The sequence below is a fragment of the Seriola lalandi genome, unplaced genomic scaffold, assembly GCF_002814215.2.
Source record: "Seriola lalandi dorsalis isolate HSWRI2012SDOR001 ecotype SW California unplaced genomic scaffold, Sedor1 jcf7180002053728, whole genome shotgun sequence".
Classification (NCBI taxonomy): domain Eukaryota; kingdom Metazoa; phylum Chordata; class Actinopteri; order Carangiformes; family Carangidae; genus Seriola; species Seriola lalandi.
The window spans coordinates 93,695-120,837 of NW_019524281.1; the positions used below are offsets into that span (position 1 = coordinate 93,695).

At 44.5% G+C, this 27,143-nt stretch overlaps 2 protein-coding genes across 5 annotated transcripts in view; both read right to left on the minus strand.

Moving 5' to 3' along the window:
* The window catches only part of tiam2a (TIAM Rac1 associated GEF 2a), a 49,286-nt gene extending 31,590 nt beyond the window's left edge, over positions 1-17,696 (minus strand). Inside the window, exons 1-9 of one of the 4 annotated variants that reach the window (XM_023401724.2) lie at positions 17,603-17,696; positions 15,464-16,645; positions 15,345-15,371; positions 11,723-12,176; positions 10,852-11,024; positions 9,751-9,975; positions 6,037-6,222; positions 5,584-5,727; positions 1,814-1,870 (exon numbers count right to left, since the gene is read on the minus strand). In XM_023401724.2, the coding sequence (XP_023257492.1) occupies positions 1,814-1,870; positions 5,584-5,727; positions 6,037-6,222; positions 9,751-9,975; positions 10,852-11,024; positions 11,723-12,176; positions 15,345-15,371; positions 15,464-16,639 (2,442 nt within the window). In that variant the 5' untranslated portion in view covers positions 16,640-16,645; positions 17,603-17,696. The remainder of the gene's footprint in view (positions 1-1,813; positions 1,871-5,583; positions 5,728-6,036; positions 6,223-9,750; positions 9,976-10,851; positions 11,025-11,722; positions 12,177-15,344; positions 15,372-15,463; positions 16,646-17,602) is intronic. The other 3 variants (XM_023401725.2, XM_023401727.2, XM_087172774.1) reach the window with 3 other exon arrangements.
* Positions 17,603-27,143, minus strand: part of LOC111651704 (SR-related and CTD-associated factor 8-like) — a 45,690-nt gene continuing 36,149 nt past the window's right edge. The window contains exon 6 of the mRNA XM_087172775.1: positions 17,603-17,697. The gene's annotated coding sequence lies outside the window, so the exon portion shown is untranslated. The remainder of the gene's footprint in view (positions 17,698-27,143) is intronic.

Below are 27,143 nucleotides of genomic sequence, written 5' to 3' on the forward strand. Positions count from 1 at the left end.
TAAAGCTCCGACCCAATGAAGGCCATTATTGTTTCCCAACCACTTCCTGTTCTGAGTCCATTTCTAAACCCTTAATGAGGGCAGTTTTAACACTCGCCACATTCACCAAAGGCTCACGCTATGAATCATTGCATCCTGTGGAACAGTGATCTTCATAACACCCATTCGCTCTGTCTAAAAGTGTCCATTATTCTCGTCTGTCAGCATCACACACATCTGTTCCTCCAGGAAGGCTTTGATGAGATTGTATTTGAAAGGCAAAATATATTTATAAAACATATTACGTAACAGATACCTGTAAAGAAATTCATATATTCTAGCTTCCTTTCATATATTTTCAAGCTTCCTTCTCACATGGAGGACAGGATACAGGCTCAGCAACGATGCAGCTCCATTTGAAGTTATTTTAGTTACCAGCTCAAAAGACGTGTCAGCAATACAGAGGTTTGTCAACAAAATCGTTCTTCATTAAAGGAATAGTTTGACGCTTGAGGAAATATTCTTATACGCTTTCTTGTCAAGAGGTAATTGAGAAGATCAACACTGCTCTCGTGTTTGTGGAATATGTCATGTTAAATATGAAGGTATGGCCTGCAGGCGATTAGCTTACCTTAGCTTAGCATAAAAACTGGAAACAGAGGTAAAAAGCTAGCCTGGCTCTGTCCAACCCTAAAATGTTCATACAAAAAGCAGTAAGTGTAAAAATAATTTAACTATCACTTAACATAACTATGTGCTGGGCTACTGGACTTCCTTGAAACCAGGCCAAGTAACAGTCCTGCACATCCCCCATAGAATGGCAAATTGCTGTTTTTACACCTCACTTTTGTGTGGATTAACGAACAAGATGTAGCATGTTAAGCTGCTGGCTGTAGCTTTGTATTTAACAGACATGAGAGTGATGTTAATGATCTTCACATCTAACTCTTGGCAAGATAGAGAATTTCCAAAAATGTGGAACTGTTTCCTGAGGGGATAGTTGAGGTTTATTACAATCTGGGCAATATTTCTGAAATCTAATGAGACTTCAACTTCTAATAAAGGAAAAATACCCTTTAGAAGGCAGCAGTCTCATTAAGCACGTCCCTACTGTCCAGCTGCTGATGTAGCAAATGAAAAAGGCCGACCAAGGGGACAAAGAGATGTTGAGGACAGCAAGGTTTGGAGCTGAAGCTACAGGATTATGTCACGCTTCCTTGATGGAGGCATGTAACCACCAATTAACCTGCAGATGCCGCAGCTCCAGCGTCTGGCTGCTCAGATGGCCGGAATTCACACTCATCAATCATTCAACACTTTTACCATAAGCCCATACACTCACACTTTCAACATCCAACACTTCAACCCAGCACCCTCCATTAACTCAATTATGGTGTGAATCGGACCCCTGTCCACAGCCGCGTTTAACACGGTTCTACTGCTGCAAAAATCTCGTCAGATATGCTGTCTGTTTGTATTTCAGACACCTGCAGATCGACATGAAAGGAATCTCTTCTTTGATCCTGTACAAGTAATACACACACACAAACACACACACACACACACACACACACACACACACACACACACACACACACCCCATGTGTTAAAAATATCTTTACACAGCCCACTATCAAAGCCATGACAGACAGCAGAGGTCAAAGCAACAGAGGACTTGTTTCTGCCACGGCTACTTCACGCTGAAACTGATAATTCAGCACATAAAGCAGTACCGCAGGATGGATATGACAGATGGCAGTGGAATTTTTAAAAGATATATCAAAGATCCTCAAACCGTAATGGACGGAGAAAGTTTCTGAACACTATGACTCACCTCAGTGCTCCTGGGAGGCAAGGCGTAAGTTTGACCTCCAGCGTCGCCGTCAAAGATCTGAAATCAAGAAACAGACAGTCAGAGCCACAGACAGAGGGGCACCACACCGATTGACTCATGAGCGATTAAGTGCCCAGCCACTCCGGCAACACAATATTAGACACATACAGTGCTATTATGCAGTTAATTAAAAACTACGCATGGCGAGTGCAGCGCTTTGATACTGCTTCCAGACGGGTCTGCAGCCTTTGAAGGTGCAATAGTGGAAATATGGTCTGTGTGTGTGAGCGGAGGGGGGTGTGTATAGACCCTAAGTGGTTTCTGTGTAGCAGGGAGATGAAAGGGGTAAACAGTCCAGTTACAGATGAGAAGAAGATGAGCTCTCCCCCCCTCTCCATCTCCACATTCACCCTTCAGTGTCGAAATCTTTCACTTCTTGATCCATTCCTCTCTCTCTCTCCTCCTCCTCTCGAGCTCCTCTCCCTGGCTTGTGATTGTAAGGCGTCCTATGTCTGGCTAAGCCTCAGAGCTGGAGGTGACTCTGCAGCCTCGGAGGGCTTTAACAACTCTATAATACAGCAGTGACACAGAGCTATCCGTTATGTGAGGGTGTAGCCCAGGTCCTCACTCAAACCGGCTGCAGTTATCAGCTTTTGCTGGGATACTTTGTCACTGGGCAGGAGAGACATGATAGGTGGTGGCAGAAATGGGGCATTTTGTTCTCGATGACACAATCTCACAGGTGTTTGTATTTTGCTGTGAAATTAACTGAGTTGCAGCTGAATTTCCAACGACAATTCCCTCTTATACACTCTTATACAAAAAGGGACAGTCCCCTCAAGTCTCCAGCACAGTCTCAATACGCTAATTTCAGGATAATTTTTGTCCAAAAACAATCCCAAGAAAATTCCTTTACAATAAAAAAAAAAAAATCCAGCTCCCGTTATGGTAGTAGAACCCTCATCCGACCTCTGATCAGCAGACTACAGTAACTCTCCCTGCCCAACACAAGTACATTTATAAAGTGGCTGTAAACAGTGCTGCTTCGCCGTAAACTGACTAATTTTAGAAAGCTTTACCAACTCTCCCACAAATCCTCAGACCTTTCTGGCCTACTTCCCACAGCCGACTGCCGGCCAGCTCCTTACTGTATACATAGCACTGCTAAGACGGATGAGAGATGGGAAAACGAGAGAAAAGGAGACGGGGGGGAAGAGCATGACTTTGGAGAAAGGTTGTCAAGCCCAGCGTCACAGTGGTAAATGGGATTTAGGCTTAGTCAACACAGATGAGTCAGTATGGAAACTGTGGGAGAAAGACCGCCGGGTAACGCTCTGATGTTTATGCTCTGTGGGACCAGGGGGTTTGAGAGAGGACGAGGCTGAGGGGAAAAAAAGGAAAGTCAAATGGTGAGAGAAATCGTGCAAGAGATGGAGATGAGACTCTAGGTTTAAGATTAAATAAGCAGGAAAGAAGAAAAACCAAAAGATAGTGGGTTTGAGTTGGAGGAAGGTGGATAAATGGAGAGCAAAAAGGGAGGGAAAGCAAGACGATATCTTGAAAATCTTAGAGAAAAGCACAGTCTGAGAACCTGAGAAGGGAACAACAGATTAAGTGCATGGAGGAGAGTTTGACTCCTGAGATGACCTCGCTATCCAAATCCATCTCCAGCAAACACATGTCTCGTGAGTACCACATGAGAGATCAACCGGGGAGCTAATGACGTCACTTAAAATGGCCATGGCTGAATTTCCAACAGTGAATAACATTAAACCGAATTAACACTACAATGATCTCTCAAAAAAAAAAGTCAAACAACACAAAAACAGCAGATGTCCAGGAAAACCCAGCGCTCTGAAAATCCCTTGAAGCACTAACAGCTATTAACTGCTCCTTATTATCCTCTATGTAAAGAAGAAAACACCAGAAAAGCACGAAAAAGAGCCTGAGAAGGAAAGTAAGTGAAGCCTTTTAATATTTAGCGTCTTTACACTAACCATCTGCTGATGTCTTCAGGGCTGAGGAAAGAGTGGAGAATGCCATCTACCACATATGGCTTTTAATAATTCATGTGTGTTCTGCAGCGCCACCTTGGCCTTCTGCACTGTGAAATGTAACTGGGCCTCATTAGGCCGGCCGGCTGGAGTTCCCCCGAAAAATAATAATACACACACACACACACACACACACACACACACACACACACACACACACACACACACACACACACACACGTACCTAGTCGCTGACAGACGTGTGCAAATGCACAAACATAAGTATCACTGAGCAGGTGGTGGGGTGGATGAGTGAGATAAGAGCAAGTGAAACAGGACAGAGAACATTTTGGGAGCAGTCAAGAGACGGGGCCCATCAACATGAAGAACATGACCGGTTCTTTGCAAGCTGTGCGTGCTCCAGAACAATAAGATCCCATATTGACATCACAGGATAAAGAAAAATGAAGGTAGACTGTTGTTAATCAAAACCACACTCTCCCTCCCATAGTCTCAACTAATGAACAGAGGTCCATAAAAGACTTGCGCAAATGAGTGTTTCCTGTGGCGATTCTTAAAATAGACCACCAAGAGTAGTGTAATCTCCAGGGCCATACCTTTAGGGTACAGAGTGGTGGATTTCTGTATCAATAAATAACCAGGCTGCATGAGTCTAATTACAAACCTGAGAGGATTTAGACTCCCCCCTCTGCACCTGGGTAAGGAATGCTCTCCTGTGTTTGTGTTGATGGGAGGTTTGCACTTAAACTTACAGGGAAGCAGAGGGGGACGAGAGCTTATGTGCTTCTAATTAATAAAATCTCCTTAGGGGGAAAATGTGCTGAAAGCGCTGCATGACTGTAACAATCTCTTTCTTTCTTTCATGTCAGCGCAGGCACTGTACATGCGAGTAAGCAATAAAGCAACATGTTTTCAGGTTGTTTCACTAACAACATTTGCAATGTGCACTGAGGGTGTAAGCGTCAGGACACAGTTTTTCTCTGCAGCACGTCTCAAGAGGCCGTGTGGGTTCACATGTACACATGTAAGCGTGAGATGCTTAGAAGTTAGAAGTTCTGAACACAACCTTCACACTTCTGCATGCTCGTGTGTGTGCATACTTTCCCCTACTGCTAAATGAGGTGGGTGATCCTGCATTAGGAATCCACTAATCCAGACCACCCGAAGAGTTTTATTACTCTGGGAATTCAGCTGAGCTTAGTTAGTGTCACCTCAAGGTCTAAGTGCTGCTACGCTGACAAAAACACAAGAACACATATAGTTTGTTATGTAATCTCTCATCTTAGTACCATATCTGTTTTTGACTGAAGTGATCGCTCGTGGGCTTGCTACAAGTCACATTAAAAATTCTTCTTTCTTCCGGTAGTTCAAAATGACACAGCAACAGAACACAGTAATCTTTGTGACAAGAAAATAGCTGCAAATGAAGCGCTATGTGGTGCACAATCTTATCCTAAGGCAAGAGAGCTGCACTGTGTTTGACTACAAAGAAAAACACCAATAGCGCTAAATTTTTAATGCAGTGTTTTACATATATGCATAGAAAATTTTCAATAGTTGTTCCTGAAAAAAGTTTGATGATATTAAATATGAAGATATTAGAAATTTTAACAGTCTCAAGTTAGAAGTTCTGAACACTTTGCCACATCCTTCACATTGTTAACATAAGAAAGACGTTAAACATACAATCTGAGTTTTGTAATTTTTACAAAATAGCACATATTTCCATCCATCCATTTGCGTGGTCAGTAATACCTGTGATGCAGACGGCCTCTTGTCCCGGCCTCTCTTTGTAAGGTTGTCGAGGCCTTTGAGCGAGGAGAAAAGTCCTCTCTTGCGCTGTCTATAAGTCAGGGACAATGAGCGCCTCCTGAGTGTGGCCTCATCTCTGGAACAGATCTGAACAGATTACACAATATCAGGACTTGGATCAGTTAGCTCAACAAAAAATTTCATCTAATCAGACCATCTTAATTAGGTTTATTTTCCTCCAGTAATGTATAAAGGGAGCGTTAGCAGGGTGCTTTTTAGTTTCAAATAATTATAAGATTTCAAAGGTTACTGTTAGACATCAAGTAAATTAAAACTGAAGTATCTAATACAAGGAGCTACTGAGCACCCAAACAAGACACACTGCTGGTTCTCTGATTCTTTATTTTTAAATTCATTCATTTGTCCTTTCCCAGTGCCCGTCCTGGGGTTCCTCACCAGGGCATGGAAGGAGGAGACAGAGAAGATCCCCAGGCGTCCCAGGGTGGTTTTGGTGGGGCGGCTGGCGATAGCTAGCAGGCTCTTTGGGTTGGGCAGCTCTCCACCCTGTAGACTGGCCAGGTAACATCGCATCCTGAAGAGATCCATGTTAAACCTCTCCAGGTTCTGCTCCCACTGCTGGATCTGAAGGGAAAAGAAGAATATTATTTTGGTAAGTTGGGTAGAGGTTCTCAATGTGAATTTGGTGGCTGAGAAAAGAAGGTTGAGGGGAGGTAATGGAGCGAGCTGGGAGAGGAGGGAGGGAGGGGAGGGAAAAGGGAGAGTCAAAGAGGGAGATCTAGGGTCAGTTGAGTGCTTTCCATCAAGCGGCAATTGCTTGCAGATGTTGGTGGAGGGCATATATTGGTGGAGGTTTGATAGTGAGGGGTGACTATGTATCTCGCAAAGGAATGAGTACGTGTGCAGTAAATTGAAATACCCATTTTTTATGTAAGTCTAGAGAGGATAGTGATGTTGCACAGACCACCCGTTAAACCTCCACCATGCACACGTACACACACACACACACAGTACATACACACAATACAGTTGCCTTCCCACTAACTGTTTGCAGTATGTAAGCTATGAGAAAGTGCTTATTTTGTTGGCTGGAGACTTGTTTTAATGAGAACATTCAAGCTAAACAACACTCTGTAACAACTGACTTTAATGGGTCTCGTCTGCACTGCAAGTTCATTTACAATAACGCACCCTATGGCGTTGTCCCATTAGGTCTCATTAACATTATGAACAAACTGAGGAGGGATGGGAGAGTTGTGTTTTATGAACCTCTGACTTAAACAAATTCAAACATCTTAAACAAGGAACTTGCACAGAAAATCACCAAGGGACATTGGTGTGCTATGTTATGTGCTAAACCCATGAAAATGCCTATGTATGTTGCTGTGCAGGTGGCCTCCGTTAACAAGTCTTGGGTCAATGACATTCAGCCATTATTCCCATTCCAGACATGAGACCAGCTGCTTGGAGTCCACATGCTTTGGTTAAAAAATGACCTTGCATTTTGGTATGTCAGTCATTCAAATAATTAAGAGAATGAGACACAAGAATGAAGCACTACCAGCATCCACATCAAACTTCATCTCTAGGAAATCAGCAGGGTTAAGATGCATATTACTACAAGGACATAAAAGGTTTGAGACTAACTTTTAAAAGAATAAGTGAAATAATTTGTCTCTTACAAATGAAAACTTGAATTCATGAGCAATAAAAACACACCATTGCTCAGTTTTAGCGCTACAGCTTTACTTGGTCTGGTATGACCAGTAGCTTTTAGTAGCTAATATTAGCAAACTTTATAATGATATAGATGTACTATACTGAGTCAGTTTGCTAACTTGATGACTCTTCTCTACTTGTGCTACTGTTACAACATGTTTTAGCATTTAGCATAATTTTGTCATTGTCACTTGTGGCCACATTTGCCGCAAGCAAGCAAAAGTTGCACAGTCTCATTTTGCTGTGTACGATAACTACCAGCTAATTACCAGCCATTGCTATGGACTATAGAGAGAGAATATGGGCAACTAGCCTCGTCTGAAAAGTTAAACGTAGCTCATAATATAAGACAACAACCAAAAAGTGGGTCGCCTTACTTGGATAACGGTCATCATATAGTATTAGCATGGTTAGCATGGAGCACCAAAGCAAATGATTCACCACGGACACATGGGTGACTTTGGTGTCTATTTTCCCATCACATAATAGGCAAGGTGACAAACTTCACATATTCACTCTAATGCCCGGTAATTCCGGTCATGTCTAATACTTAGCATTATTCTGCTGAACCTGAACTCAATGTCCATAAATCCTCTGATGTGTTCCAGACTTCCAGAGAGTAGACTGAAGACGACTTGAGATGAGGAAGGTGGTATTACTGGGCAAATCAGATAAGCTCCTTCCTCAAAAGCAAAGACAAATTTAGGAGAGTCGCTGCTTTGGATAAACTCATGTCTATGTATAACTATCACACAAGATCCTAGCATGCTTCTGATTTACATGCCATCTGGATGTGTTTGTCAACAGTCAAATATCTGCATTTTCATTCGAGGATGTTCAAAAATAGTCCTGGGCAGAAAATTCGAGTTGATGATTAATGCCAGGGTGTATCACTGAGCAGCAGAATTTTTTGAGAGAGGCCTGAATGCAGTCAGTTGCTTAATATGTGTAAGCAGGTTTGAATCAGCGCAGTGACACAATCAACCAACATCAGTGAAAAACAAAACGTGTTTAGGCCCATCTGGCCTGCGTGCGCCACTTATTCACATCCATTTCAGAGCCATTGAGCTCAGCAGAAATAAGACTTTCTTTTAACAGATTCTCATCTTTTCTTGCTGCCCAATCTCTGTAAAAGCCCAAATGCATAATAAGTCTTTCAATGCAACTTGATCGCAGTGCGTGTGTGTGTGTGTGTGTGTGTGTGTGTGTCTGTGCGTGTGTGTGTGTGTGTGTGAGCTTGTGTGTGTGAAAGAGGGGGTAAAGGCAGACTTCAAAAGAGGTCTACTGGCACTGATTTCAGTAGACATGGGTGGGGGTGGGCGGGGACATAAAAGTAGTGCCCTGTTGGTGCGAGACAACCCCACCGAAACCTTAAATCTATCATCAGCCTCTGGGCGCCTGTATCAGAGTCCTGTCCCATACCCCTCTGACCCTATCATTGACTCCAACCCCGTCTGTCTCTTTGTCTACGCTGAGGTGGCATACTGGCTAATTGGAAACAGATCCCAGCACAGTCAGTCAACTAGTCAGGCAGTGACATCTCCATTTGTCATTACTGCAGTGAGCTGTCCAGCTTCTATCTGCTCGTTCTTCAAAATAACATATTCATGTTTCCACTCAGGGTGCTTTAACTTAAGAACAAATAACAAGACGGACAGTATCCAATTTACTTTCCTAGCGCATGAGCAATCAGTGCATAAGGACATGGGCAGCTGATGTGGCCACACAGATGCAGAAAGTATACATTTACATTTATTGGCATTTTAAGGCTCTGACCATCTGAGTTTCAGGTATAAAACAGCAGCGGGATTTTCCCACATTCCTCAACAAGCACTAGTTTCTTGTAAAAGTGTTTCTTGCTAAGCTATAGGTTATGGGCTTTTTATACCCATCTGAAATCTGCTGTGTGTGTGCTACAGCACAGTGCTAGGTGCTTGGGATTCTCCCCCAGGCTGTGAGGAGGAGGAAGAGGATAATGCATGTTGAGAGCCCATTACCAGGAAACATCTGGAATCCCAATCTGATGCTCGGGGAAGCGAGCTGCTCCCCTGGGCCCCTCGCGATGCGTTCGGGGACTGATGCATTTAGGCCACTTCACCCACCCACAGACAAAAATAAAGCACAGGCTTGTCACCAGAGTGACAAAAATCAGGAAATTAAGTAGGGCACATCATGTGGTTGCTACATGTATCATGCGGAACAATGACACAGAGGAGTCAGCAAATCATAGCATAGCTTGAGAAGAGCATACGTTACAGAGCTGATGTATCAATACTGTAGAATAATGCAGCAGATTTTCTGTGAAATTTATCCCAAGGCCATGAAATGTAAATGTAATGTGTAAATAATGCAACAGCGGCCTCCAATATTGTGACACTGGTATTAATTCCAACAAATTCAACTGATGCCGCAGTATCATCACCACCACCTGACCTGGTTCTCAATAGCTTTGCGGTTCTTTGGGTCGTTGACCACAGTCAGCTGCAGCTCAGCCATCTTCTTCATCTTTCCATCCATGTCGATCTTCTGCAGCAGGCCTCGGACCTGGCTCCGCAGCAGACGCACCGTATCCTCCTTCCCCTGGCGCTTGGCCAGCAGCGAGGCACTGGCAGAGTGGATTGCTGTCACCCAATTCTCCAGGTCGGTCTGGTTGCTGGCCTGGAAGGGGCAGAGAGGGACAGGGAGTTAAATTTGATGAAGCAGTAAGGACAAGATTATTGTTACAAGATGAATTCAGAGATCCAAAGCCTTATAAATCTCCTAGGATTGCCAATGCACCGCTATTGTGTTATTCTATCATACATCACAGTAAGATCATTGGGGCTGTGCTGGATCAATGAAAGAAACCTTGATTAACAGTTCCTCTATGGGAAAGCACAGGTTATGAACTCTTGCTGAAATTAAACATACATTTTCCATGTTAATAAGTCATTTCATGTGATTCAATCTAGCAGCAGAACATTGGTCGTGAACACCTTTTTCAGTGACAATGTCTCATGCTCATGAGGCCTTGTGAGTGGAAACAAAAGGATGAAACTGAGGTTCTATCGTCATGTTACAGAGGTGATTTTCTCCATGCTTGCCTCCAGGGACACATCCCAGCACTATTTTATTAGATGTAGGTTTGGACCCCTGCGACATAGAGCAGTCTGAGAAACCTGTAATCTTGAGTGGAGGAGGATACACAGAGGGAGCCGAGGCTCTGCATGAATTTGGTACTGATATGTAGGCCAGTAATCGGGTAAATAGGATGTTCTCTCAGACCCTTTAGCTGAGAAGTTTGGGCAACCACATGCCGAAATTGGTCATTTCATATGCAAAGGAAAGGGAAGTGTGTCTCTGGTATAATTCAACCACATCTGTGTACTGCAACTGCGTGCAGTGGAAACATGCTGGTGTATATCTATTTGCTGTGTTGGCCTGACAGAGATGTACATGTCCAAAATACTTCAATGATTCAACTTTTCTAATTATCTGCAACTGATTTTTGGTAGATGTTATATATGGAGAACTATATCATCTGACGTGTTTCACCTGAAAGAGGTAGACGTCTCCGTATGAGTTGCTAAGGCAGAAGACATTCTCCTTTTTGGGATGCTCAGGAACGGCCTGGACAATGCTGTCTTCGGCCAAGAGAGCGTAGCGAGGCGACAGCTCCTGCTCCGGAGAACCTTTACCATAAGTCTCATAGAACAGCAATGTACATCCTGGAATGAAGGTAGTGGAGATACAGACACAAAGACAAAGAGATAGAGACAGACACAGACACAAACGTCATGAGCAAGTGATGCAGAAAGAAAGTGTAAATCATCAAGCTGAGTTTCTCTAATATTGTAAGTGTGTGTTTGGGGTTTTTACAGCTGTCGCTTAATGTTTTACAGACAAGATGTCCTTGTAAAAATATCTGAGAAATGAAGTTCAGCACGACTGGGATATTTGCAGCAGTATTGAAACATAAAAGCACAAAAGTTTTACATACTCCCAAAAGGCCACTTGGAATCATAAAAATGATAAGACTGTCCTTGCTTGTACCTTTTCTTTTTTTGTAACTTCCAAGAGGTAATCTTCAGTAAATACTTAGCAGTATGTGGACGTTCACACATTTGGTGGCCTGAATTTTTATCTACTTGACTAAGAAGCTTTTAGGGTTGGAAGGAAGGACGAATACTCAATGTCAAGTGTGATGCCATAGTCAAGGACGCAACTGCTGTTAAAAGGAAAACCTTGTCAACAAAAAGCAATCCGGTGCTCCTCAAACCTGACTTCAAGGAATTTGAATTTGGATAATCCACTTAACTCTCAATTTAGAACCACATGGCAGCACATTCTTTCACGCAATTTCAAGAATGACAAAAAATTGTTCCGCTCTCTTGCGCACCTCCTCCATCGCCAGACTCAAACTCACCTTTCAGGGTCACCCAGTACTGCTTCCACTTGCGGCGGTTCACCAGCTCCAGCTTCCTGTCCTTGTGCAGTGTGACAAGGGGTTTAAAAGAAAGCCATCCGGCCCGTCGGACCACACCCTGCTCCTTCTCAAACAGTAGGTCCAGCTGCTCCAGGGAGCCCTCCGCTGACTCGCTGCTGCTCTCCCCCTCTTCGGTGCCAGTGGACGGGTCTCTCCTCTCGCCCCCTCCCCCTCCGCCCTGTCCAGTGCCTGTCTCCAACTCCCTCATGAAGTTCTCATAAATGTTCTGGCGGAGGGCATCGCTGGTTGTTTGGTGAATGGCTCCTGAAGATTGGGCCCTGGACGCTCCAGGGAACCAGAGGAGGCTGGAGACCTGTGAGGGGGAGCTGGTGTCTGCCGTCAGGCCGTCGACTCCACTGTCAAACGCATCGCTCAGGTCCTTGTACCTGGTTTCCTGATAGGGCGAAAAAGACGGAGGAAAGGCATGATGATTGTGAGCAGATGTGGAGAGAAGATAAGACTTTCATGATGGCTAACAGTTTTACTGATTATTTGGCATTGGGCTAGTTTGGAAATTTCAAACTTAGCTCAGAGATTCATCGTTCCCATCTACATTTAGACAAAAAAAAAAACAAAAACACAACCCGTTTGCCCTAAGACGTGCACACCTCTGTAAGCACTGTGAGCTTACGCTGGGACCAAAAATCAAACTCTTTTCAATTAGCCCTGAGGCTCTGCAATATTGCGGTTAGAAACTTCTGAAAAAATCTTGTCAAACCACTCAAACCTACTTCAAAGTCCGCATTACAGTCTCTAAATCTAAATCTTTCGCGAGGCTGAGAAAGTGGGACAAATTTCCTGTGATGGCACCTGGGAGGTTGGAACCCTCCAGGCTCAGACAATTTCAAGTCATTTGAGGTCTGCTGTGGCTTCCCAATTCCCCAAATGAACACTTGATGGAATTGCACTCTTTCATGCCTAATGACAGCCTACCTACACTTGACTAGATTGCAGCATCGATTCTGCCCCTGGCAACAGAGTGGAGTGCTCTCAACATGCAGACACGCTGTATGTGCTGTCGCCACGAAGCTCATGCTCCATCTTTGTTTGTTAATGTGTCTCGCTCAGTTCTGTCCATGTCTTCTCCATTCTTGTTTCATGTCATTTTGACTGTCTCTTCTTGATAGTTAGCAAACAATTCTTTTTTTTCTTTTTTTTTATTCTCACATCCTGTAACCAGACAGTCCAGAGATCCTGTTTAGCTACAAGGATCTCTGTGAACCTACAGTGTTCACTTAATGACAGCCCTAACGTCCAACTGCCGCCATGACATACACAGTATTTGTATAGCATAACCGTAGGAATATCAGTACTGTGCACAGGGTGTGTTTTCAACAGCTTTACTTATTTTCCTTTAGCAGGCACAACCCAAATGTATCCACCGTCTCCCTCACCCTCCTCCAGCTGCCTTTCATTACAAGCAGGTTCTTGGTCTTTGGCATCACGGGTCACTGCGTGACCTTTAACCCCTCAACAGAGCCCTGGAGCCCAGGTGGAGGGGAGCCAGAGCTGGAGGTGCTCCTGACTTTGGTTGACCTGCTGAAAGGAGGCACTGTGACCGGCCCTTGAAGATTTATGCCGCAGAGGTTTCGGCAGTCAACAAAATGGCCCCCGAAGGACAGAGGAAATTCAGTCTGAAAACAAGCTTCAAGCACCACACTTTAATGTAAACTAGTTACAGGCCTCGTCAAAAAGAGAATCCCAGGTGTAAAACACTGATTCTTTTTTTTTTCTTTTTTTGCATGAATTGCCCTCAAGGTTTAATGGAAATTTAGTCTTTCTAGAATTGTCTCTAAAAACAGAGCACAGCTTGTTGGAGTTTGTCACCATTACCGGGAGCTGGCAATGGATTTTATTTTCTTTGATTAACCACACCTCGTTTTTAAGTTTCTTGAGGATTTCTGCAGGCAAAAAAGCACAGCCTTCTATCAGCCTTACGTCTGGAGAAGGAAACAAAGGCTTAAGTAAATCTGTGCCCCTGAAACTGGTTAAGCACCTGCACATGGCCATAGATTAGCATGGTGTTATGGCAAGGAGGAGATTTAGTGGCAGACATTACTAATGTAAAGTGAAAGCAGTGGAACACTCAAAATGAATACTGCCCTGTCTACTAGGTATTTGTCACTACAGAGGCAGGTGACAGTGTCAAGGCAAAGTATCTCATATATTTCACTCAGCATTATCTGCTGTTTAAGCACAAGGAGAAGCTCGCAAATTCTCAGAAGGAAATGCCACAGCGATTGTTATGTTCCGTCCTTTGGTTTGCTGTCAGACCCAGCTGACTGAACACCAATCCCTATTAGCAGATTTACTCTCTAAGGGATCATGAGGTGAGCCCAGAAAATCTGCACAACACAACAGCCAGAACAACCATAAGTCATTAATTAACATTAGAGGAGAGGTGGAGTTAAATCTTCAGCTAGGATTTAGTTTCTCTCTAACAGAGCCTCTCAGAGGCTTAAAGCTATTCTCTTGGCAGTGCCCAAACAGTGTTCTTAAAACTTTTACAAGGCAAAGCTAAACGAATTAATGCAGAAACAACTGCTTTCAAGCCTGAAAGACAGAAGGACATGAGTTCAGGCTCAGTTTGAACACATTTTTCATGTCGAATTAAAGCTATTAAGAATGTAGTGGTTGTAGGATGTAATCCCATGGATCTTAAAACATGTGCAGGCAACATGCAGACAGTGCTGCGGTTATTTCCAACCTCTCCTCTGACCCGTGCCTGTATGGTACAAGTATCATTTTACTACTGGGAAAATGTTTATGTATATATCAGCTGTCTGCTCTGTGTCTCCTATGTTAAGTGTTGCACGGCAGATACGTTCCAGTCTCTAATTTTCTATGCACATCGGTCAGCCATTAGTTCAACTGAAGCCCTGAAAAATCCTTTTCAATAAAATGCTAATCTTGGGCTAATGAGCACCAAGGCTAAAATCATATCCATTAGGTCAACACCCTTACAGCCAACATGCGCATCCGCCTGTAATCAAAAGAGCTAAAAACATTAACACGTGACAAGTACTGTACATTCAACAGCTAATCACAAACAATCACTATGCAATAAAACTTCACATGTACCCACCCAGATACAGTCATTATAGCATCTGCACGCCAGCCCCTGACTTCTCGTCCTCAGAGAATCATCCATGTCTCACATTGTAAAAGCTACTGCCTCTCATCTTTGTTCCACCGACATGAAAACAACAACACCACCCAGCACCGGTTGCTTTACAAATTTCATTTTGTGCTGCCCCACTGTGCCCTGTCCTCGGACAGCTGGTGTTGTGGTGCTAAAGACCACAGGATGGTGGTTGGTTACGGGCCATGCCAGGACAACCGCTGTGGCTCACAATCAAATAAACCTTGCCAAACTGAAAACTGTTTGTGCATGGCTGATGCCCTCTCCTGTCTAATAAGCTGTTACTCTAAGTGTCTAATGATGGAGGAACTACAGGTCACCAAAATTAAAAAGTAAAACATTCATCTATCTCACTATGAGCGCTATAAGTTACAGGGCGACAACAAACACCACATCTATGTGACCGAATCTTTTACCTACCATGTAGATAAGATCCCTGTATGAACCCTGGGAGTGATAAAGGAGTATGAATTATTAAAAAATGGTGAGCACAAGACTAAATAAATGTGATCCCCAAAACCTGTCATTGCCAAACTTACCTGAGACTTCCTTTTCTTGCGGCTGAGACTGCCTGTCCAGTCACTGAGGCGTCTGATGCGGTTTTTGATGGAGTCTTTCTTGTGGAAGACGAAATCTGGCACACCCTGGTCCTGGTGCTGTTCCTGGTCAGGGTAGTGGTCTAGGTCCTCGCTCAGGGTGTGGGCTTTGGGCCTGCGACAAGGCAGGGTGTATGAAGAGTAATGTCGGACTTCAGGGCATTCTTCCTCCAAGGGCACATCCAGGACGGATGCGAAGGAGGCCCGGTGTGGCCTCGGGCCTGGCAGAGGGTCCTGTAACTGGGAGGACAGGTCCCTGGCTGTAGGAAAAGTGGCAGCCATTGTGGAGTCCCTGTAGAGGTCTGCGATAGACACAGGGGGAGACTGTTCAGTGAAAGAGTCGAGCTGGTGGATGGGGGAGTGAACTAGCGTCCTGCTGGCAGAGCAGGGTTGGTCTTGCTCACACACCTCTGTGCTTTGCCCCCAGGGGGAATCGTACCATGAGCCATCAGAGCTCAGTGAACTTCCCTTGCTGGTCCTGGCCGTGGAGGAGGTAGAGGCCGGCGGCGGACCGCTGCGGTGGCCATCCTGCCTACTACCACTGGAACCAGGCAGACTGGGAGTTGAGGCAGACTCCACGTTGGGAGAGAACTTGAGGAGTTGTACAGGGCCAGAAGCCTCATCCAGGAGGAGTGGGTTCCCAGAGGTGTTGGTGAACTCCACCCTCAGACTGCCATCCTTCTTGATCACCACCCGCGGGCTGCTCTGTTCCTCTAAAGCCTCATGTTCATCACTGTGTCCATTCAGGGTGTGCCCATTAAGCTCAGTCCCGTACGGATTATCTTCATACTCATCTGACATATGACGCCTTCGTATACCACATCCAGGGGACCGATGCCAGCGATGTTCACTTGGGCTGCCCCTCGCGCCCTTGGTGACATAGTCGTAGTGCCGAGCAGAGTACGGCTGTCGGCTTTTAGCAGGGGACAAACAGCCACGGCCGACACACCTGGCCTTGTACCCTGAGCCTACTGGTGCGCTTTTCCACCACGTGTGGGGTGACAAAGCGTCGTCTTTGGCTGAGCGGAGCTTCAGTGAATATGGCTTCTGTTTCCCAGGGAAGACAAAGCTGGTGCCTTTGGGGCCCTGGATGCTGTACTGGCTCTCTGAATTTCCCATCTCTGCCTGGAAAAAAACAGAGAAGGAAAACAAAACTATAATGTCACCGGCATGCTGGAAGATTCATGGTTACCCACACGTAAGGCAGCATATTAATGTGTGATGGTATGACATAATGCCCGATCATCAGAGACATAAAATGAACATATTACTAATAAACAATAATGGCCACAGTCCCATAAAACCATGCCATACATACATATAATCGTTTAATTTGCAGTGGCCATTTCCAGAGTAAAACAGCAGCAGCTCTAACATCTTCCTTATGCCTCTCAAAGAGAATAGTTACACGTAATTCTGTCACATCTGGCCATTAACCTGTTTGGTCTACCCCCCACTCATTTTACTACATTCTTCCATTCTTCCTCTCGAAAAGTCAAGTCAGATGAACAGGCTTTAGGCTGTCATGGTTGTTATGTGTGACAGACTTCAGGACAATGAAAAAAAAAAAATCACTTCCAGACTGTCCACAACATTCTTACATTAGTGACGGAGAGACATGGCCACACAGATATTTCATTACAGGGTTGATGCTATAGCACGTCAACAGCTGAGGACACCGCAGCCGGTAAGAGACAGTAATGCATCTGTGGCTGTGTGTGATGGGATTACATAATAAGGTTCAGGTAAATACCTTCAACGGTCTTCAAGTCATTGAATTAGCTCAGCAAGTAGATAAGGAACTAAAACAAACCTCTCTGCAACATGTGGAAGGGATAAATAATGAAAACAGTTAAGCTACACACCCTGGGAAAAGCTGCTGTAGTAAATGATGACCATTTCAAAAGGATCAATACATTTGAAGTAAAGTAACATCTATCTGTACTTGTATGTGACGATGAAAAAGCGAACCGACAGATTGTAATGTGTATACCAAGTACGGATTTTAAATCTAGGCTTTGATATTACCGAGCATAATAAAAGTGACATGGCAGATATGAAGGCCACGGTTCCCAGACTCACCTGCCTGAAAGTCTCGTCTCAGATTGGAGTTCCTATGCACGGTTCTCTGCGCCTCATTTCTTAGGACAAACTCATTCCTCCGTCGTCTGGCTCATCTGAAACACAGAAACACAAAGAGAGAAGACTGACTTAGTGGCAAGTCTCTTTCCACAGCACTGTAATTTACTTCACGTAATGAGCTGCATGTTTGATAACAGGTGTGCCAGTTAAAGAGCAGATCCTAATCCCCCAGCATTTGGGGGAGGACAGTGTTTGGTAGGCAGCACTACGTGTTTCTCACTGGGGTAAAACAAAAGCCAATGCAAGGCTGAAACAGAAGTGAAGCTGCTCCACTATCTGTCTTACTTTTAGTAGTGTCTGGAAAAAAAAACAAAAAAACATTGTTCATATTGGCAGGTTTGCAAAAAAAAAAAAAAAAAAAAAAAAATGATACAGCCAATATTCCAGAGATGAAAACATTTCCTCTCCAAAACTATGCAGCCCTATATCAAGCAGGTCCAGTCAACAGCTTTGTACTGTCACAAGACAGCACAGTAGAGTAGTGCCACCCTGGCGCTTCAGTATGACTAGTTTAAAAATTCACTCCACCCCCCCAAATTTAACTCTCCTCAATCATGCATCCAAACCAAACATTAGTCACATTTTTCCACCTTCCCACAAGTAAATGACGTCGTCTTTGATCAGGGTTGGGAAAGTTTTTGAAAGCCGGCTACAGTTTGCCCGTCTGTTTATTTTTAAACTTTGGAATCCTAGCTTGCTCCCTTTTTTTTTTTCACTCGTCACCGCCAAATTTGTCGGGGGGGAAGGATCCAAAACCAGAAACGGCTGAGGAGCGTTCTTGCGGAGGCACCGGGCATCTTCTCCGTCTTGCGAGTGTAATATAACCCACTTACATGGAAGGAAGGCTTTCAAATAGTGCTAACACCACTAAGCCTCGCAGCACACGTACAGCATGTGTAAGGTTACAGTGTAAACAGCCGACTGCCAAAAGCCCTAACCTTCAGGATTAAGTGATCTGCAGAATTAAGAGTTTATCTGCTCCTGCTTGGATGCACCTTGACTGTGAGGTGAGATTAAATGGTGTTGACTGAGTAAATGGGCTACTGCGAAAGAGTGCGTTTAATAAATGAAGGTGAGAAAGAAATTCCACGAGACTTGAACGATTGAAGTGTAAAGCACATGTAGCCCTAGACCCCAAAGTCCAAGGATGGGGCAAAAATCCACGCTAATGTTACAAAAAATCAAACATGACAAGGTGCCACACAAGGAAATTACTCTCCCCTTATTTAAACTGTTTAGAATAAGTGTGAAAACGCAGCACCTAAAAGTGCGATGGAAACTTGGCCATAGACGTGTAAGCCTTGTAATGAACTTGAACCATCACTCTGAGCTGATCAGAGGATTAACTAAACACTTGCTTCATTCGTCATGAGTTAAGAGGGCGAACCAGAGAAGGAAGACATTGAATACAAGCAGCATTGATACCGAAAGGCGCTATAACCCTGAACCCGCCTATTGAAACAGCTTTTTGCCACTAACACACTAATAATTTCCAGCTTTGTCATGCTACTTGAGCTGGGGCCAGGGGTTCACATGGGCCCTGAGCAAAGCTGAGCCAATAGCGCTTTATGAATGCACGGTCAACTGCCCTTGGCTGGTCTAAGTATTTGAGTCCACTTCATTAACCCAGAAAGCTGTGAGGAAACTGGCATATTTTATTACTCAATTCCTTATGTCCCCTTTACATCCAATGTCCATGCTTACTCCACCAGACCCCCAACTTTTATTAGTATCAACAGTTTGCAGTGAAACTAGCAAGCATAGGAAAGTGAAGGTAAAGTGATTCAAAGTACCTCTACATGAATGGAGAGTAACTAAACAATGCTCTTTCTGAGTAAAGACCGTGAAAGCAGCTGCTGACAACAGCAGGAGTCAGCGTAAAGCTTGTTGTCGAACTTGTCACAATGACTCGTTCTTTTAACACTACTACTGACGCTTTTCTTGCAAAGTTTATTCACGCTGCGCAGGGCTGCGAGTATGAAAGGCTCAAAGGCGTGTCTGCCAACACACAAACTTAAAGACACACACGTTCGCCTTCTGCTGCGAGTTGAACTGGAGTATTGTGCGGCTGTTTTGGGAGAACAACAAGACAAGTCTTCCTTTTAGCTGCAAACCACTGGGCCCAGTCTGAACTCTCCCCTCCCTCTTCCCCTCCAATGCTCTGTTCTCGTGAATAGGTTTCCTACAGGCCATCTGCTCAGGGGCAAAGGGACCACTGCCACCCCATCGCTCCTCCACACACCCCATGACCTGACATTCTTCTCCTGCTGCCCCTGGGTGACTCCCACGTAAGCTCCATGTTTAGTCTGGTACTGGTTATGTCTTGGGTCTAACATTGAGGAATGAGCCACACCTCGACATGGTATAAACACAGTAGGTACATGAAGTGTTAAAGAAGTAACTGTCTTTTTCCTTTATGAAGACCACCGTGCATCTGTGGAACAGCAGGAAGCTACAACCTCTGCCTCACCGACGCAGCGTCTGGAGAACTACGCTTGTAATTCTGACCCTTGTGTCCTTGAATCTAAACTTGAGAAACAAAGCTGGAAGAACAAACTATTGACACAGCAGTGTGAAACACACGATGATTCCCCCAGAGAATTAAGCCACTGTAATATCATGATGCTGTTCATGCAGTTTTTTTTTTTTTTAAAGCTACTCTACCATAAAGCCTTGGAGATATTCGATTTTTTCACAAGTTTTCCACAACAGTACATTCAATAAGCAATAACTCTGAAAATATGGATTAACCATATGCTTAATTAATATGTGGCTCTGATAGAAGAAATTATAAATCAACAATGCAAATGACAAATAAAGTGGCCAAAATAATCTCATACCAACAAGCTTTCATGTTTTTGAGTTATTAGCCTGTGAACTAGACATTATGAGGTCATTTGTTATTGGTGGTGACTGTTAACACAATCACACTGCTTTCCTCCTGTCAAATCACAGCCCATGGGACTTGTCGCTTATCACTTCCCTCTGGCGCTGTGACAATTGAGCTCTTAAAGGAGCAGCGTACTTAAAGCTTCACTTCTTTTAAACACAGCCCCAATTCAAACTTATGTAAAATAACCGAAAAGTTCGGCCAGCACAAAACACAACTACAACAGGAAGTGAAGAAGAAGAGAGAACAGTGTTATTGGAGCCAAAGACGAGAAGGACTCCTGCCGGGTTTTTGTCATATGAACCAGATTTAAAGTATCCTGCGGTCGTTTGCTTATGAGGAGAAATGTCTATCTATGAATCATTCGCTGAAAGCCTATATTACTGTGTGGTGGATTCAGCCAAAGCCACCAAACATCCATCAAAGTGCTTGTTAAGTGTCTTTCGGACTTTTTCATAATACATTTAGAAGCTCTCCGTCTGGCTCCTGACCAAAAATGACATGGCAGCCTTCTGAATGATTTATACACATATGCCACTGCCATTCCAGAGTGATGCCAAGAAAATAAGATGTGTGTGTTAAAATATATACAGTGTGCTCCCACAGAGCACCCAGCAGCATTAGCATGAGATACAAAGTTCAGACGATGTGGTTGAGTCAGTCAAACACACTTATTCCTATGAGTGAATGTGAGTCGGGCATAAAGTGCTGACAACCCTGAAACACAGAGGGGCAGAAGTGATAAAGTCTGAGATTGTGAGCAGTCACTTTGTTCATTCACATGGCTACATGAGATAAAAACTAAAGCACAAACTGCTATCTGACGATTACAGGTGGAAACTAAACAGCACTCACACATGCAAACACACAGTATAACCCACACCTGTGCATCTCAACAATTGGAAACACAATGCAACCTCTTCACCCCGTCCTCCTCTTCTTACAGTACATTGTAGAAACAAAGGGAGAGAAAGATAAAACACAGAGCACACAACATCTCTTACCTCTGTGGCCCAGGCTTTAATCTAGAAGCTCTTTGAAGAGCTTGCAAAGGAGAAATCTAGCTGGTGTTCTCTGATCTCAAAGTTGATTCTCCCTGTGAAGACTCGTTGAGTCTTAAAGCGACGCACACACACACACACTGCATCTGACTCACACACCCAGACACACTGGAGGACACGTGGAAACTCCCTCCCGGCTTCGTAACAGCAGCAAATCACAATCCTCCCAGGGTAACCCTGGGTAACAGAGCACCGAGAGGAAAAGCCAGAGAGCAGGGAGGAAAAAGTGAAAAGTTCTCAACAGAAGAGCTCTCTCAGAAAGAGAGGCAAGGATTTTTTATAGCACTCATCCATTAGTCTCCACTGCGAAAAACGCTCCACTACTCCACAGTGTTGTTTTTCCTATATCCTGCTTTTCCGTTGGCTAAGAGGAGGATGCAGGGCTTGTTACAGCCAAGGCGGTTTTCCATAGCTGTTTGAGGCGATTGGCTAAGACAAGCTGGCGTATAATGGCTGCAGCGCTGCCTGGGAGGCACTGGGGAGGGCGCAATGACTGGAGCTCTTGTCTGACCCTAAATACCACAATGACCCCAGGAGGAGGCCAGGGAGGCAGCCAGCTACTGGGGAGACAGAGAGAGAGAGAGAGAGAGAGAGAGAGAGTATGTATATGTGTGTATTCATGAGTGTGAGCCAGGGAATAAGAAAAAAAGTTCAGTGAGTGAAGACAGAGGCTTGGTGTGAAAAAGAGCAGGGCCAAACAGGAAATTACACAGGAGGAAACAGAGTTAGTGACATGGCTAAGCTGTTTGAAAGTTTCTCGGGGCCAGAGGGGACACATTTGCATCTCATTTTGAGCAGAAGTTAATTATAGCAACAAGAAAATGGAGTTAGAATTTCTGAAATGCACTCGATGTGTTGTGACTAAGCCTCATCCCAGCAGAGACGAACACGAGACTGCCGTCAGTCTAAAAACACACGCATGCCTCCATTTGTCTATGGTTCACATAACTGTGGTCACGCAGTCAAACTGGACCCATTCAGAAAGCCACACCAGAACACAACACAGCATCAGAAATGGACGGAGCGTGCCAGAGTGTTCCCAAAAGCTGCTGCCGACTCTCTTGCGAGCCAGTTTTGTTTCAGAGCAACTGAGTGAAAGTTATTAGTGTTCAGGGACGTGTCACAGCACTCCTACAAATGGAAAACATGAGAGCCTGTGTAACTAGGATGCTCAAATCAGGTCCTTCTTTAGAAATTCCTCTTGGTCTGAATAGCCATTCAAAGTCATGTCCATGCCACGCTGTATGAGCAGCTGTGGAATAGTCTGCTGCTTGACATAGAGACATCAGCTCCGGGGCACAATATCAGCACCGTTCACTGGGGCTAAACAACATTGTTAACAACACAATAGTCCTGAGCTTCTCTCAAAGCCCTTTGTCCTGCTACAGAGGGACGCAGCTAAAAGGTTCGTCAACAACACGCTCAGAGAGACTGAGAGGCATGAAAAAGTGAGGCACCGAAAAAGGCAGGGAGAGGGCAGGAAGGACCGTTGGGATGCATATTCATACAAAGCAGGTGCTGGCTTTAATTTCACCCGGCCAAATGGTCTGACCCCTAATTAAGATCAATTAAGGCTCCAGCAAGCTCTCCAGAGCCAAATTAAATCCCTTTATATCCAAAATCTGGGCAGCTAACTCACTCATGCAGCCTATTTTCCATTCATGTCTTCAACTGCTGAACTAATCCTGAACCTGGAGGGTGAAGCTGAAGGTCACATTGCACTACATCATGATAATGACCTAATTAGGCAAAATACTGACGTCACATTGTGCGTGCGTGTGCCTTACTCAGGAAAATCCAAATGCAGCACAGGAAAAGACATAAATCAACAGAATTCACATGGAGGAACTTGGGAGTGCAAGTGTGTGTGTGTGTGTGTGTGTGTGTGTTTGTGTGTGTGTGTGTTTGGTGACACAAGTTTCAGAGAGTTTATCAGCACAGCTTTGATTTGGGATAATGCTCTCAAACACCTGGAATCCCCTACTGATACTGAGGCCAAGATGGCCCCTAATGGCCTTGTTGACACTGTGCTCAATAACTGCAGTTGGACAAAATCCACATCCCTTACACAAATCCTCTCTTCCATTTCATGAACAGTTAAACCAACACTGGGGAGCCCCGGTAGCTCACCTGGTAGATCCAGGAAAAGTCCGTCTCGGGCCCTTTGCTGCATGTCATTCCCACTCTCTCTCTCGCCCCTGACTTCCCTGTCATATAACAACTTGTATAATGGCCAACAGGAAAAGTATAGGTCTGAAAAAGTCGCACTGGCATCTGGGAACGTGTAAAGAGCAATTTCACTATTTTTTGACATTTTTTAAAAGGAATAGATTAAGAATGAAAATAAAGATTAGTTGCAGCCATATTGTGCAGTGAGAGCAATAACTCTAGATGTATCCAGCAAACTGGCTCAAGCATCCCAGATGGATGCATTGCATTTACAGTATGTGTTAAACTGAAAGAGGAAGGCACCTTAACTTTCTATGCAAAACAGGATTTTTATCTAAAACATATAAATTATGTCACATATAATCTCAGACAGATTACTTGCAATAATCCGTCTCTGATGAATAACTCACACTGGTCTGGTGATGCTCATGGGACCGGGCTGACAAATGGGGTGGAGGGGTGTGAGTGGGGAGCCGGAGGGAGAAATATGAGTTTTCAGTCAGCATGCTAATATTTCTCGACTCCCTCCTAAACAGCATGATAGAGCCACTCTCATGGCTGGAGGCCGTTTGTGGTTTGATGCCATTGATTATCCTGTTCGCTGGGGACTGCAGTCTGCGGCAATTTGTGAGCGAAACGTCCGCTGGGAGGAAATAAATTGATCTTAATTGCTCATTGGAGCAGGGATTAGTACACTGCCTTATCCAGGAACAGTGATTTCAAATATCTACAGTCTGGGAATACATTAGAAATTATAACTTGGAGGGTCGGAGCAATTCGGGTTATAGACTGATGGAATTTACTTCAGCTGGGAGGCTTTAAGTCAGGGTGAAAGGTCAAGTCTTTTGTTGGCTGTTTCTACCACCCTCAATCCCACTCCACTTCCAAATATATTCTTCATCTGAACATCTTTGCATCTAAAAAAATAAAGACTGAGGTCATATAAACTCCCCATATTACTTTACTTTACAGACTACACACTGAAAGAAGTACAAATATAATAAATGTGTCTCTAATGTTCTGTGACATTCAAATCATTCAAAGGTTATCACTCCCACTATCTATCTTCCATCCCTACTCTTCTGCCTCATCATCCATCTGTCCCATTCAGTGAAATCTCTATTTTCTGCCAGCCTCCCCTGCTGTCAGCTCAGTTCATTTTCTACAGATTGGAGCTGCTGTCAGCCCACAACAGAGTGTCCGACACCGACTTTAAATTAACCAGGATATGTCACCGCACGCAGGCTCTGTGTGTGTGTGTGTGTGTGTGTGTGTGTGTGTGTGTGTGTGTGTGTGTGTGTGTGTGTGTTTTCGAGAGGACATCACCAGAGGGTTTGCTCTCTGCTGGCAGAGGCAGTGTAGAAATCCAAAATCAAGAGATGTGGTGTAAACATGTTCTGATTCTTTGTTTAGAGGAGACACCGACTCAGAACATCCTCAAGGAGGAGGTGTGTCGGTGTCTGTCTGCTTCTTCCTTTTGTGTGTGTGTGTGTGTGTGCGCACACTTTTATATGTGCATGTTGTGTGTGGCAGAGGGAGGAACAGGTTAACAGCTCTCATAAAAAGATGGTGAGAGTGTGTGAGATCTAGCAAACAGCTGGACGACTGCAGGTGCAAATCAGCTTTCCATCAGCTTCTCTGCTAATTAAGCAGCTTAATGGACAGAGGAAGGTCGCGTTGAGGGTTAAATCTGTGAAGGAATAAGACATGCACACACAAACGGCATGTACTTGACCTTCCAGATCTGCAGTATCTGGTTTCCAGACTGACTGATATTCCCATAATTTAGCTAGATTGATTTTCCAGTGCAATCAACATACTCTCCAGCACCACCTCAACATCTGTGCACAACATCTCAGCTTTGTTGTTTGATCAGCCTCCTTCTATTATCACATAAGCTTTAAGATCCCCTGTTCTTAAGCTGCAGAGTTATAGAGAAAATACCTGGGGGTGGTGGTAAAAGAGTGACAGGCGGTGCATGCGAAAAATGTGGAACCACAGTCTGTGGAAGCCACAGGGTCAGATAAGAGACCCCGAGGCCGGTGGAAAAACAAACAAAAACCCAGCCCTGCCCAGGAAGACAGGGCAAAGCCCGACAGCTTCCTTGCACAAAGGGGAAGGAGAGATACCTAATTATCTCCCCGCCGACATGAGATAGGGAAAGAAAAAGTGCCTTTGAGGAGGAGAAAAGGGAAAAGAACAACATCAGTTGTTAACCTTCAGCAAGGTCGGTTTGAATCTTGAGCATCATCTGTAAAGGTTCACAGTGACTTTGTATATTCTGCACATAAGAGTGCAGACGCCTGCATAATACAGCCGCATTAAACTCATTCGCAAACTGTATTATCTCCAGAGGAATTGACTGTGGCTGTCTTTTGTGCGCTGCCGGATAATCTGTCACACGCTACGTGGTGTGAGCTTTAGTGATTAATACAATCAGCCCGAGACTCACTCACTCATTACCATAGCAATAGCCACTGTAGTATACTGTGGCGGGTCATGTGAGACACACTCCAGCCTCCCTAAGGTGATCCATCAGAGATCATTGACCATTGGAGTACAATATCCATCACGCAGAGCCAGATGCTAGAGGTCACACGCATTCACCAGAGGTTTCAGGGGAAACAATGAAAGCACTGAGGATTTGGGAGCAGGTAGATGAGTGCATGTACAGTAATTTAAGCCACACATCCAAAACCACAGGCACACACACGCAGCATCAATCACTGGACACAGCAGGAAAACAAAATCCTACGGAGGGAGCAGAAATCGATTCATCGGCAATTTGAAAAGGACAAAAGTGAATCTCTCAAAGTGCCCCAGGTGTAAACTTGCATGATAAAAGCTGCGCCTTTGAATCAAAATGGCATGTGGCTGGTGAATACGGCTCTATCTGGGGCAGTAGGGCAAACAACCAAGCCTGGCTTCATCCCAACACACACACACACACACACACATAAACCACACACACACCTGCTAAACTGGCACATACTGCAGCAGGGGAAGGCCAAACAGTCTGCATCCAGATGCTCAGTGGGTATATATATGAGAGTGTGTGTGTGTGTGTGTGTGTGTGTGTGTGTGTGTGTGTGTGTGTGTGTGTGTGTGTGTGTGTGTGTGTGTATGTGTGGCTCTTCGCCCCATCCATCACTGCCGCAGACATGCATTAATCCCTCTCTGCATTCTTGAGGAGCTCTGACGCCAGAGTTTGCCCTTGTGGCCTCCCCCACCCTGGGTGTAGAGCACAACCCACGGCCCCTGAGCTGCATCTTCCCTCTGCAAGAGTAAAACTTTATTTGAAAATTTGTGTGAGCTGATGGATCACCAACATGTGATTTCAGCTCGGGGAAAGCCAGAGGAC